General features: G+C 48.3%; 1 protein-coding gene across 1 annotated transcript in view; it reads right to left on the bottom strand.

The window, feature by feature from the left end:
* SPRYD7 (SPRY domain containing 7) overlaps window positions 1-13,991 on the bottom strand; it is a 177,676-nt gene that overhangs the window by 73,804 nt on the left and 89,881 nt on the right. The window contains exon 3 of the mRNA XM_086934955.1: window positions 8,380-8,546. Coding sequence (XP_086791081.1) covers window positions 8,380-8,546 — 167 coding nt within the window. The remainder of the gene's footprint in view (window positions 1-8,379; window positions 8,547-13,991) is intronic.

Here is a 13,991-nt window from a genome sequence, read left to right as displayed (position 1 = left end):
TCTTTTTCTTGGAAGGTGTCTGGTCCATTGTTCCAGGATCCAGCACCTGTTCAGTGGGGCATCTTCTGGCCTGTGACCTAGTCACAGCAAACACATGTGCTGGCAAACCTAACATTTCCAGATGAGTCCTCTGCTCCACTTCTGACCATTGTGATGACTCCAAATCATTGCCCAACAAACAATCCACTGGGAGGTCTGAACTAACTACAACCTTCTTTTGGCCAGTTACCCCTCCCCAGGAGAAAGCTACAATTGCCATACTATGATTGGTAGTGACATTGCTTGCATTGGTCACCAGGAATTCTGTACCTGGCATGATCTGTCCAGGGTCCACAAAGCTAGGTGTCACCATTGTGACACTGGCACAAGTGTCCCTATAGGCCTGAGCCATTTTTCCATTAATAAAAGGTGTCTGTCTGTATTTGCCCAAAGTATTGGGACTTATGTCAGGGGACATATCCATATCCCCTGTACTGACAAGGACAGCCTGAGTGAGGGTGCCAACTAAGTTGTCACTCCCCTCAGAACCCAGGGTTAACCCTACTAAACCCTTGGGAGGTGCACTACCACTGCTGGCTGTACTAGGGGGCACAGGTGCCTTAGGGGCTGCAGTGGCAGGAGTCTGCCCTCCTCCTTTCTTGGTGCACTCACTAAACCAGTGAGTTTTACTTTTGCAGTATTGGCACCACCTTTTAGATTGGCCTTCTTTCTTCTTTTGGGGAGCCTGACCCCCACCCTCTTTGGGTTGTTGGGGACCTGTCGAAGACTTTTGGTCATTTTGTTCCCCTTTCGAATCCTTACCCTTCTGGTCTGCTTTCTTCTGACCACCTTGATTCTGGCCCTGGTTCTGTTTAACTCTTGTTCTAACCCATCTGTCTGCCTTCTTTCCCAATTCTTGGGGAGAGGTCAGATCTGAGTCAACAAGATGCTGATGCAACAACTGGTTCTGACAATTGTTTAAAATTTGCTCTCTCATCATCAAATTGTACAATCCTTTATAATCAGTAACCTTACTGCCCAGCAACCAGCCCTCAAAAGCCTTAGTGGCACAATCTACAAAGTCAGCCCAATCTTGAGACTGAGTTTTCTGGGTATCCCTGAACAGCACCCTGTACTGCTCAGTGGTTAGGCCAAACCCATCAACCAGTGCATTTTTCAAGACTTGGTAATCATTAGCATCCTCCACCCTTGTGGTGAGGAGCTTGTCTCTTCCTTTACCCTCAAAGGAGAGCCACAAGATAGCTGCCCACTGACTTGGGGGAACACCTTGCACAGTGCAGGCCCTCTCCAAAGCAGTAATCCATTTGTGGATGTCATCCCCTTGTTTAAAGGGGGGCACTATCTTACCAAGGTGTTTTGTATCAAAACTCCTTTCCCTATTGCTAGGTACAATGCTGCCACCAGTGGGGACTGTCCCACTCAATTGTTGCTCTCTAGCAAAGGCAAGCCTCTCTTTGGCCAGGGCAAGTTCTTCCCTTTCAATCCTCAGATTGGCTGCCTTTTCCTTAGCTTCATACATTCTCCTCTGGGGAGATGTCATTCCCCTTTGAGAGGAACGTTGAGAGCCATTGGTATGAAGGGATCTGATAGAGCCTCTTGATAGAGATCTATCTCGTCCATTCCCAATGTTAAGCTGACCTGAGAGTGGCCCCAAGGGTCCCCTAGTGCCCATCTCATGTCTGCTTAAGTTGGACCTGGTTAGTCTGCTGACTTCTACCTGTTCCTTTTCTGCCTCATCCCCTGATACCAAATCATCATCCTCATCATCAGCATCATCTGCTTCCTGAAGAGGATGGTCCTGGGCATCAAAGGGACCCTGTAAGGAGGGCATGTTGCCATCTGAATTAGAAGGGTCTGGGTTACCAGCCCTCCTTGCATCATGAGTCTCTAAGAGACCAATCAGAAAGGCAGTTGTGGGGTTAGACCCCTGCTTAATCTTCCTAGAGGTACACACTTGTCGTAACTCATGGAAGCTAAGCGCAGTATATCTTGAAGGGATGACCTGTGGAGGGTCAACTGACACAAGGGGAACCTCAGTGTTTCCTCCTTTGTCCGACATACTGTTTCTAGTGTGGTGTAAGTGATGCACCTACCTACACTATGTGTTTACCTACTGATCCCTTGCTAAGAGTTGCAGCCAAGGTGTGCTAAGCCTTGAGGAGCTACAACAGCTGGTTCAGTAGAACTCAGAGTATTCTAAGCTTTAGTTATGTGTACCTAACAGTACTTATGTGATCTTTCAACAAGATATTCTTAGGATACGTGTGGCAAAACAACAGCAAGCTCAAATCCCAACCGCTGCTCACCAATGTGAGAAGGTGGCCTGATATGCAGTGCTCACTATTCTAGTGAACACTATGTATCAGTCCAGCAACCCTTATTGATGATTGGTTGTAAGTCAACCTTATAGACCAGCTATCCTAGTAGCGTGGATACGAGCAGTCTAAGGCTAAAGACTCGAGAGGGCGCGTTAAGCCCGCTGTTTACCACACATATACCCCTTGAATACCAAGTGAAAGGACACCACACAAGTGTTATGAAAATAAACAGTTATTTATTTAAAGATCACAACAGCCCTGTACTCTTTATGAGGACAGGGTACTAAGCACAAACCAAAACTCTTACAAAAATACTTAAGTTAGCACAGTATATACAAATGCCCGAGGGGCACGGAAAACCATATACTCTGAAAGTGGAATGCGAAATTCCTAGCAGGTAAGTACAGTACTAATAGCTTTTGGAATCGCTAGGACTTGACTAGGGAATCGTTAGATTATGTCTAGGAGGCCTAGGGGACTCGGGTGCAGTGTGTGCACTCTCACGCGAGATGCGGGACAAAAGTCTATGGTAGCTAGGAATTAGAAAGTTAGTGTTCTCGGGCGAACCCGACCTGGTAGGGAGAAAACGAAAGTAGATTCTGACCCTTGGATAGTGAGGCTATGCTGGGGCACCGAAATGCCGAAGTTACCTAGCCCAGGGGCTGCAGCTGCATAGGTCTGAAAAGACGTCGGGAATCCTCGTAGACGGACCAGGAGCCGGAAGAAAAGATGCTGGCCGGTGACCAGTGAAGAAAGTTCAGTCGGATCCAAGCCTGGATCTTGAAGATAGATGACACCTGAAAGCAGAGGGGACCAAGTTCGAGACTACTAGCCAGTAGTCAGTGGGCACCAGGAGGGCACCGGATGGTAGCCACCTCGACTAGGTGAGTGGGTGACGCTTGACTCGAAGATCTCACGGACCAGGAGGCGTTGTCGGCGACCAGGATGGAGGATCGAGCTGTCCCACGAAGATAGAAGCTGTCGGCGTCGCTGGACCCAGGATTGGGCAACAAAGCCTTGGCAAATTCAAGCCCACGCGGTGGACCTAAAATGGCGTCTGGAGTGGACCAGGAGGGTCCGGGGTGCCTCTCTTGAAGAAGGAAGCAAAGGCCAGCCTGGAGCAACCAGACCAGCAGTCGTGAAGTCGTTGGGCGTCGTTCAGAGGGCCACAAGCCAGCCGGCTAGTAGCCAAACAACGCGGTGCACAGCAAACAGCAGAAGGGCCCCACGCAGATCGTGGAGATGCAGGGGGGCTGATCTTGGGTGCTGGAGCTGCGCAGGGTCGGGGCTTCTCGGACCCCAAAGCACTCACCAGTGGAGGACACGGTGGGCTTGCAGTAAAGATGTCGTGCAGTCTTGGCGATCGTCGGTCCCTTGAGGTCTCGTCGCACTCACGGTTCTCAGCTGGGCTGTAGAGGTGAGTAGAGGTCAGAGGGGCCAGGGAAGCCGGGTCTCGTCGAGCTGGGTCGTCGGATTCGTGATGAAGGACTTGCAGCAGACCGCAGTGTTCTTTAGGATGGTGCCTGCGGATGCAGGGTGACTACTCCTTAGCCACAAGGGAGAATCTTGAAGAAGAAATCGTGAAGTCCTTTCGAAGAAAGTGGTATCTTGATTCCAAAGATGATCTAATTTTAACAGGGGGCCCGCTCCCATCTTTATACTAAAAAAGGGGGCTGACCCGGTGACTAGGTCCTGCCTATGGGTGGGACTAGGTGGGGGGTGGTTACACCCCTCAGCCATGCCGGACTTCCCCAGGCCAGGGGCTGGTGTGCCCCTGGAACTGGTTCAGACCGGCCTATGCGTAGTGAGCACCGGGGTGCCACTCAGCAGTCACCTTCCTGTAAAGCCCTGCCTACCCAGGATACACAAAACCATGTCTGGGACGGTGCTAGCACCGCCCCTGACAGGAAACCCTTTGTCCAGGCTCCCCTCGCTGGAAGGACTCCCAGCTGCAGGGGGTCAGACTCGTGTCTGTGGTGGCAGCATCCATTTTGTGGAGCTGAGGCTTCAGTTAACTTTAACCGGGGTTCACAGTTACATACATGTCGTGTCCCTCTAGAAGGGTGGAATGCTAACCCCGTCGCCAGAATTGGCGAGGGGTTAGTATTCCAATTCGTATGACACCTTACTCGACATGTTTTGATAAAGCAATACCAAAGATAGCATTTAACCGCGAGGATTATAATGCACTTAAGAGTATATGGTATGCGATATCATGGAACAGCTATTAGGACTTGATTCCGCAAGCTGCAGACAGGCTCAGCTCATGCCAGAGCACCATCTCACACGATTCCAAGCACTCTGCCTTCAGGATTGTCAAGGCCTGCCATAGGAGTGACTGATAGGAATCTGTGTGTCCATTTTAGGGTTAGGTATAGGTATACTACACCTACAGCAAAGGGTGATTACACGACTTTGCCCCAGCTGTCATGCAGCCAGTTGTGTCAAATTTAGGAGGCCAGCCAGGGGTGGCACAATACGTGCTGCAGCCCCTGGCAGCCCTGGGTACACCTATGCCCTGAGTTACAGGGTCTGATAAGGTGGCCCAGTACCAATTGGTAGATGCACCTAGGGTACATGAGGTAATTTAGAAAGAGAACAGCCAGGCTGTGGGTCTGATTGGCAGGCCCACAGCCAGAGAAAGTCGTAAACCAGTGAAACAAAAGCAAAAAAATCTGGGTGATCATAGGATTGCAGACCCTACTCTCCTACACCTTGATCGACGCATTTCACTACGCCCTTGGATAACTTCTTCCGGCACACTTTCTCATAGTGGCCTATGATGCCACAGTGCAGGCACTTGGCCCGGAACGCCGGACATCTTCTGTCGTGTGCTTCGTGGGACCAACTTCCGCACCTATAGCAAGTTTTCCTGCCGTCATTACTTGCTTGCTTCCCCTGTGGTCCGGGATTTCCCTGCCATCTGTTGGCTCCCTTGGGTACTGGGTTCTTGCCTCTTTGGTCTCTGCGATGTTCCTCCTCCTGTATCCTGTTCACCATGGTTGGGTTTGCTGTGTCTTTCTTGGTTGCGTCGGCGCACCTCCGTGCGAGCTCTGCTCTTTTGACAATGACCATTACGTCTTTGAGTGTGGGGTCTCCACTGGCCCACAACTTGTCCTGCACGTTCGTGCTAGTAGTGTGCATTACAATCTGATCCTTGATAAACTCGTCCTCCCAAAGTGCGTACCTGCACGTGGTCGCGAGCTTCCTCAAGGCCGCTACGTATTCTTCTATGGACTCTCCAGCCCGTTGTTTCCTCTGCTGGAAATTGAATCTGTCCACTGACACGCAGATTGTGGGTCGATAACGTTCATCCAGATCTTCAACTGCGTGGGCATACACGTCATCGTCGGTACTGTCTCTCTGCTTGGGCACCAGGCTCTTGTAAATCCGGAGTCCCTCCGGTCCCAAGTTTAGTAGCAGCATGCGTTTCTTCCTCTGTGGGGTGAATTTTTCCTCATTCTCATCCTCCAGGACCCCTATGAAGTTATCTATATATTCCTTCCAGTCCTCCCACTTCATCAGTGGATCTCCTGGTTTTGGTAGGAATTGTACTGGTGCAATTGCATACCCTGCCGGTGTGCTCATTTTCACTTCCCTGGTTACACTTGCTTTATCTTCTTTGCTGGTGGGGCTACCTGGGGTGCTGTCCTTTATTACTGTGCTGGTTTGTGCCTGGGGACTCTCCGTGCTAGTCCCCAACTTCTCCTCTTTGGTAGCCAGCTCTGTTCCTCCCTGACGCAGTTACTTAGAAATTAGCGCGCTTGCTCTGGCTGATATGGGGTGTCTATGTCCCCGTCCCAACCTCCTTGCCGCCTGTGTGGGTAGCTGTGGCACTGCCACGCTCTCCAGGTTTGCCGTACCTTCCGGGTGTCTTGCCGTGTCCCCTGTGCTGTTCGGGGTGACTGGGCTGTGCTGGGGTGGATCTCTGCCCTCACCGGGTGGGCGGCGAGCTGCCTCTTCTGCTCCTGCCCACGTGGTGGGTCCGATTTTTTTTTTTTTTCTGTGCGTGGTCCTGCTGGGTGGATCCCGACCTCGTCGCCACTGTTAAGTTGCCCTTCGCAATGATCACGCTGGAGCATAAATGTGCTTCAACTTATTTATTAAACATAATACAGCATTAACTGGAGAGCGCCGGTCGGCGCTGCTGTCTGTACAGTCCGCGGCGCGCTGAATGAATCTGCGCGCGCACCGCCTCCTAAAATGGCCGCCGCACGTCACGTCTACGTGACGTGCATAAACTAGTGCGCTCACTACAAGAATGTAATTTGTTAAAAATGTGGAGTTTATCGTATCTGTTAGACGGACCGGGAGGGTCGGCCAGGGACAAGGGGAGAGGTCTCCGGGGAGAGCCGTCTCCAGCGATCGTACAGACGAGTAACTTCCCCCCCCACGGAGGTACACCACACAAAGATAAGGTTTAACGTTCTTTATAAGCAATCTTTAAGTACGGTAGAATGGTACAAGGAGGTCTGGACTCATGGGTCCCCTCGATTCTAATCTCTTGGATGGGAAGGGGGTAGCGGGACAGTCTTGTTACCAATCTGGTAGATGCGATGATATGATGGATAGCTCACAATCCTCGAGCTCGGCTTCTAGATGGACGGGCCGCGGCAGCGCCGGCAGGTCCCGAGATGATCGAAGGTAGCGACGGTCCGCGGCGGCGCCAGCAGGTCCCGGTGAAGGTGGTAGTTACAACGGTCCGCGGCAGCGCCAGCAGGTCCCGACGAGGATGAAGGATTCAGAAGGTTGCAGCAGCGCCAGCAGGCAAGACGATAGTTCACAAGGCAGGGCTACGGCAGCGCCAGTAGTCCGTAAAGGATGAGTTCTTCACGGTGTCTCTCGACTCCAGGATACAACTGCCTTCCTGCTCTGGAGCTGCCCCAGTTATAGGTCTGGCGCCCTTTGATGTCCGGACCCTCGCACTTGGAGGTCGGGAGGTCCGGGATGAGGGAGTCCAGACACCCAGCAGGGGGGTGGAGCCAGCGCCCGGGGGAGCTGGGGGTACGATCGGCACCTGGCGGGGGAAAGCCACTGACACTTCTTTCTCCCATTGACCTGCCAAGTGGTCCGTTCTCCTCCTGGGTGGATGGTGGTGCCGGGATGTCGGGGCCTGGCCAGGCCCAGGGTTAGGGTCGACCTGAGGCCACACGGCCTCGTGGTGCAGTGTCCAAGATGGCGGCCGGGCCGGGCGAGGGAGCCGGTAGTGATTCGGCCCCATGATACAGAGATGTCCGGGGGCAGGAGTCCCGAATGAGACGGGGTGCGGGTTGCTTCTTTGGGTAACACCTGGTGGGCCGGGGCTCGGGCCCTGTCATGCGGGGAGGGAGCAAGCCCTTCATGTGGCCTGTCCAACAGTATCCATGAGAGGCGAGCATGACAGGGAGGAATAAGAATCGTCTTCTCAGCAAGTGAGATTGATGAAGCACCCACCGCTATGAATTAGTCAGATATCTACTGTATGCTGCACTGAGCAGCAAAGTGTTTCAACGCCTTAACCGCAGCGGTTTTTCCGCTGCGGTGCTGGTGTTCTATTAGGTGGGCGGGGCTGCGTAGGCCGTTTGCCGACGGCAGCACTAGCGAGGTGGTGCTCCCGTCAGCCAACGGCAGCACGCAAGGGGTTAATACTGGACATATTTTTGTTGTCTTGTAAATAAAAATCAAAGAAAATGTGTGTGAAGGGATTGAATGAGGTGCCACTGTACTAACTGTAACTGATTATATTGTTTCCAGCTAATCCCTGCTGGACTCCAAAGCTGTACCTTAAACAGAATGGTCAAATTTTTCAGGAGTTTGCAAAGAAACAATCATCTTTTGTTCTTCCCTTTGGGAACGGATCTCCGTTTGTTTTCTAGCACATACATGCCTTAAAATCGCATCATCAAAGCAAAACAGGCATTCCACAACAAAGCAACGCACAAAAAACGAACACCACCACCTTTTTATGGCTCTAGGGATAGAGTTTGGGGTTCTGTTCCCCACTATCCGGTCAAAAGCATCAATAGCTTTTATTTGCCTAAACCAGAAAGTTGCTCAAAATATATATATATTTTTAACTTACCACAATATCCCCTTCCTGAGGGAGGCTGTTAGCTGGTAATCGCGTCTTCTCCTCATTGTTGTGGTAGATGGACCCATCATTCCTCATTACTAGACTGTGGACATCTCGACCAAGAGGAATCTGATTCAAGTTTGCCTTTTGTGTTGCAACTCCTATACCCCAGATACCTACAAGCATTAGGAAGAGAATGTAAATATTTTGTTCCTTTACCCATCTTTTAAAATAACATGTGAAACAGAAAAATGGCAAAGAAGAAATTAATGATTTAACTTAAGCTGTAAAAGGAGACACTTTTATGGAACAATTCTTTTTATTGTTTTCTGAGGTAAGGAAACACATACACCTGCCTACAATCACCGGCTTGTGACAAGTATACAGGAGCCGCTACCGAACATTAGCGCAACAAAGACTTCAGAATTAACTGAATGAAAGAGAATCTATCGCAAGAAGATGCAACATATCTTAAAACTCTCGATTTCAATGAGCGCAATGGAAAAATACAAGATATAAAGAAAGAATTTAAGAATAGGAATTTAAGATAAAGCGGGATAGTGTGAACAGTGCCGATGCTAAATTATACCATGCTATATTGACTAGGAATGAGCGTGCATTCTGGTCCCTGGTGGGACGCGGAACAAATTCATTTAAACAGCCAGACAACTTCTTTATCCCAAGCAATAAGTGGGAAAATCACATCAAAGCTCTACACAAATCATCTGTAACATGTTAATATACAACATCTAAAGCTGATGGAACATTTGCAGAAATAACAGAAGAAGAAATTGTTGAAGTAATAGCGAGCGTTCGCTCATCCGAGGCAGCAGGACCAAATTGTATCCACACACTGTGCATAGACCGCCATCTGGTGTTGGGCCCGGATGTTTGCATTTGTTGTTGTATTGGAAAAGTCTTTTGGAAGTCACAAGATAGGTGCTCCTCCTTTGGACAATAGTGCGCATGGGCATCGCCTCCATCTTCAGATTGTTTTTTCGCCAGAAGGGAAATGATGGAGTTTTGTGAGAAACAGAAAAGATGCCCATGTATGCTGTATTTAAATAAGACTAGAACAGAAAGGTATCCGGGAAGGTGGGTGGGCATGTGTGGATTTGCAGCTCTACATGCCAAGAACAGATGCATACTGGTAAGTAGCATTTTCCATTCGAGGCATATGAGCTGCAGATCACACACTGTGCATAGATTGTATAGCGGTACCCCTCTTTAGCTGCAATCACCAGTATCTGTTGCAGTTGTTTGAAATAATGTTTTGAGTACAGCCTGGCCCACAGTAGCTTGTTGTTTTGCGTGCACATCTACACAATAGTACTGTGAATGTGTCCGGTGTAGACCATGTAGCTGCTTTGCAGATGTCATCTAAGGGAATGTTCTCTAAAAATGCCATAAGGTTAATAAGAATGCAAAATCAGTAGCTATTACTAAATCAATCTTGAGATTCATGAAAAAGTGTGGAGGAAATGCAATTATTCCATCACTTAAATAACTACAAATGAAATGATTCTGTATTTATTATTTGCATCTCCAGTTATGAACAAGAAAGCCATCCTTGAACTTGAGAAATGTTTTATGAAATGTGTACACACCTTACTTCATTTAAGACAGGCAACTCCGCACCGTACGATAAGACTGGAATTTGGTCTAAAATCGATGGAAACACTGCATAAGAGAAGTTGCGTTAACTATATTATTGATTGTGCTAAGGCTGATGCATGTAGACTGAAATGTCTAATATTTGAAGAAGTCAAAGAAGTCAGAGATTTGCAACTATATAGTATAATGATGGAAATAGGATCCTACAATCTGCCTGATATACAGGAGATGGGGCGAATGACCAGGGATGTGTGTAAAAATCGAATACGTAATACGCTAATGACAAAGCAGTAGAATCTAGATCTTCTACAAGCTGGGAAATATAAATATAAACATGCGGACTTAGTAATTGATACTTATACCTTACAGGCTCAAGAATACTTGGGATGGAATTTGTCCAGTTACATAAAATGGAAATACTTAAGGTTTAGACAATTTTATATTCGATTGGGGAGTTTGAAGGGACTTGGAACCAGGCACTTAAAGGTATACAAGTATGCCGGCTTTGTGGAATCTGTACAGAAACTCTTTAATATTTAAAATGCGTATGCCCAAAGCTGTTGCCCAAACAGGGATATATTTATGCCCTTTGTTTAACCCCTCGCATGCTCGTGACGGAACCGTTCCGTCATGAGCCTCGGGTGGGCTGTGCTGGTGACGGAACGTTTCCGTCACGGCCCGCTCGCTGCGCCTGCGCGGCGTGAATTTTGCGTGCGGCCCCGACTCCCCCTTAGCGCTGCGGCGGAATAGCCGCCGCAGCGAAGGGGTTAATAATGTTAAAATAATAACAACTGCAGAGGCTGTACGCTATTGTTTCAGGCTCAAAGAGGACAGTGCAATTATAAGGACGGTTCAGTTTTTAGAACATGCCTATAAAACATTAACTGCTTAGACTGTTTTTAATATATGGCTATATATATGGTATTATGAATTACATATGTTCTTTTATATGATGCTTAATCATGGAAATTACTTTATCTCAACGTTTGCATTTTAATTTCCAGGAGAACGCATTTTCTCAAGGCTAGATTAGAGTAGGCCGATATAGGCACCATCATGGATGAGGGTATGTGGAAATATTGCTGTGAAATAACTAAGCGCATTTCATTAAATGGAAGGCACTGCCTCATACACTTTAAATTCCTCAACATGGTGTACTACACACCTGAGAGACTGTGCCGATATGGGTTGTGGGACACAGCAGCCTGTAATCGTTGTAGAGAGAGCAAGGCTGGGTTTCTGCACATAGCCTGGCTTTGTCCTGGGATTGCAAAATTCTGGGATAAAGTTTTTGATACTTACCAGACTTTCGCTCACTCCAGACCCTCTACTTGCCCTGGTGGGATATGACAAAGACCTATGAAAAGATGTCAGGCGTTTGGTTGCTATAGGATTGCTGATGGCCAAGCTCAGAATAGCGATACGCTGGGTGAAGGGTCCAACTACGAAGGAGTGGTTCAATGACATGTTGTACTGTAACACACAGTCAGAAAATTATAATGAACTACTATCCCCTAAGAATCAGCCTAAAAACACTTGGGGATTATATCAGCAATATCTTGTGGGAAAAGAAACTGGGGAGCAGGAAGGAGGTTGGGTTAACAAGATTGGATGTATATTGATTTGGAGCTCTGTATGCTTTGACTCACATGCTGGATGATGGTAGAGAGATATGTTGTAAGCCTACCTGTTTAGAAGTGGAAGTTGTGTTCTCTGTATAACCACTTCCATACTAGCTTTCAGACTTATTCCCTTTTTGTTGTGACAATCATTGTGCACTGGCGTCCTTCGATGGGGCCACCCTGCGCCCAGCCAAAATTGATTTGCTTTGTACTATGTCTGTTAAATACTGTAAAAACGGTTTAAATAAAATAATTTAAAAAAAATTAAAAGTATATGGGGAGTCTTAATAGAGGGCAATCAAACATCTTGTCGATATTATTCCCCGCCAGCATCGGTTGAGTTTAGGGCAGTGGCAAAGTAAGAGCAGGAGTGACCTAGTTCCTCTGCATCCCCTCCAGCAATCCTTAGATTTGTGTTTAACCACGCATGAACCCTCTCCGATATGCAGTACTAATAAGAGGCTAATGTGATTTGAGTTTCTCTCACTGCTGCACTGGATGCCATGACATTTGCCTTTTGGAAGACCATGTTACATTCCCTGGTGTCTAATGATCTGTCAAGCTCTCTCCACAACTCCTCTGGCCCATGGTCTTCTCATTGGTCCGGCCATGAAGAAGGTGTTTGTAAATTTCTTATAAAATATGCTTGTCCCCTGTCTTAGTGATGTTACATTTTTCAAACTGGAGTAGGGGTCTGCTACCTGCCCGTCTGATTATGGGGTGTGTTATTCAGTGGCGTACCTACTTATGAATACCTAACTCTTGCACCCTCTGGCGACCTATATATAACCTGCTTTAAAAGTCTTTAATCACCCCGCACCTTCAATCGTACAAGTCTCCAATCTGCCTACACACTGCCTTTCACCATTCCCTGAAATCCTCATCTAACTGCGGGGATAAAGTCAGGATGTCCAATTATTGGGGTCATGGAGGATAGAACAGTGACCAAGCCTGGCTTAATCACTGCCATATGCAGGTCTTCAAAGTCACACTCGTGGTCACAGGGGAGGAATTCAACACACATACTCTGTGGTTCTTGGAGAGCCAGATCGTCTTCCAAACGTGTGTGCCAGCTATGATCTGGTCTGTGAAACACCTGTTGTGATTCTCATTTTCCTTGAGGTGCCACTGAACTACATTTTGCGTTGCACTGTAATAATGCAGGATATTTGGGTCTCCCAGGCCTCACTCCTTGACTGAGCAGTACATTTGTTAGGTTGCTAATCTAAGTCACTTCTGAAACCATAAGAAGTGGTTAGACATCCATTGAGTGTTCCGTCTGGTGCCTATTGGAGACTGGAGTGGCACCGTTGGATCAACGTTCAGTAGCCTCAGTAAATCTGTCACTTTTACCACAGCGAGCACTCCATGAGGCCAGCTCCACAGTAGTTCTAAATACCTGCTTTCAGTTGCCTCACTAAGATCACATAGCTCTCTCATGCAGTCTTTGATGCAGCAAATTGTAGACCCAGGTATGGAATACCGTTCAATACCCATTGTATTGGACAAAACCCAAGTACTCATCATGGGCCCACACCCCGATGCCTGGAACGACACCTGGTGCCCCCCTGCCCTTGGGAACCCACCCTCTCCCACAGATCACGCGCGCAACCTCAGATTCATCCTGGACTCCAAACTCAAGATGGACCGCCAGATCAAGGTGGTCATCTCTTCTTGCTACCACTCCATCCACCTTCTCCGAAAGACCTTCAAATGGATTTCCTTTTAACACGGGAAACCAATCACCCACGCCCTCATCAGCAGCAGACTGGACTACAGCAAAGCATGCTACACAGGGATCAAAAAGAACCTCACCCGCAAACTCAAGAACGCCGCCACCAGGCTAGTCCTCAACCTACCGCATCACGACCAGACCAGCCAGCACATACAGACACTACACTGGCTCCCCGCAGAGAAGAAAATCACCTTCAAGCTCCTCTCCCACGCAGCCCTCCACAACACCACACCAGCCTATATGAACCACTGCCTTTCGTTCCACGTACCCCAAAAATCCCTCCGCTCACCCCAGCTCTCCATTGTGACGGAAACCTGCACCAAGAAGACCAGAACAGGACGACGCTCCTTCTCCTTCCTTGCGGCTAAGGCATGGAACACCCTTCCTCTCCACCTCCCACAGATACCTTCACTTGCCACGTTTTTGCAGGGACTCAAGACCTGGGTCCCCCCTCTCCCCTCCAGCACCTTGACACTTGAGGGTGAGTAGTTGCGCTTAAACCCGTGATTGATTGATTGTAGTGAGAGTTGCGACAATAGTTCTGTTCTTGTCATCTGCTGCAGAGATAGACTAAGTAATTGTGATTTTTTGATGTTCATTTTAAAGCTGGAGGCTTTCCCAAACAGCCTCACAATTTCAATCACTTATGG

This window comes from Lissotriton vulgaris, chromosome 8 (assembly GCF_964263255.1).
Source record: "Lissotriton vulgaris chromosome 8, aLisVul1.2, whole genome shotgun sequence".
In the NCBI taxonomy this organism is placed as follows: Eukaryota; Metazoa; Chordata; class Amphibia; order Caudata; family Salamandridae; genus Lissotriton; species Lissotriton vulgaris.
This window is presented reverse-complemented; position numbering and strand designations above follow the sequence as displayed.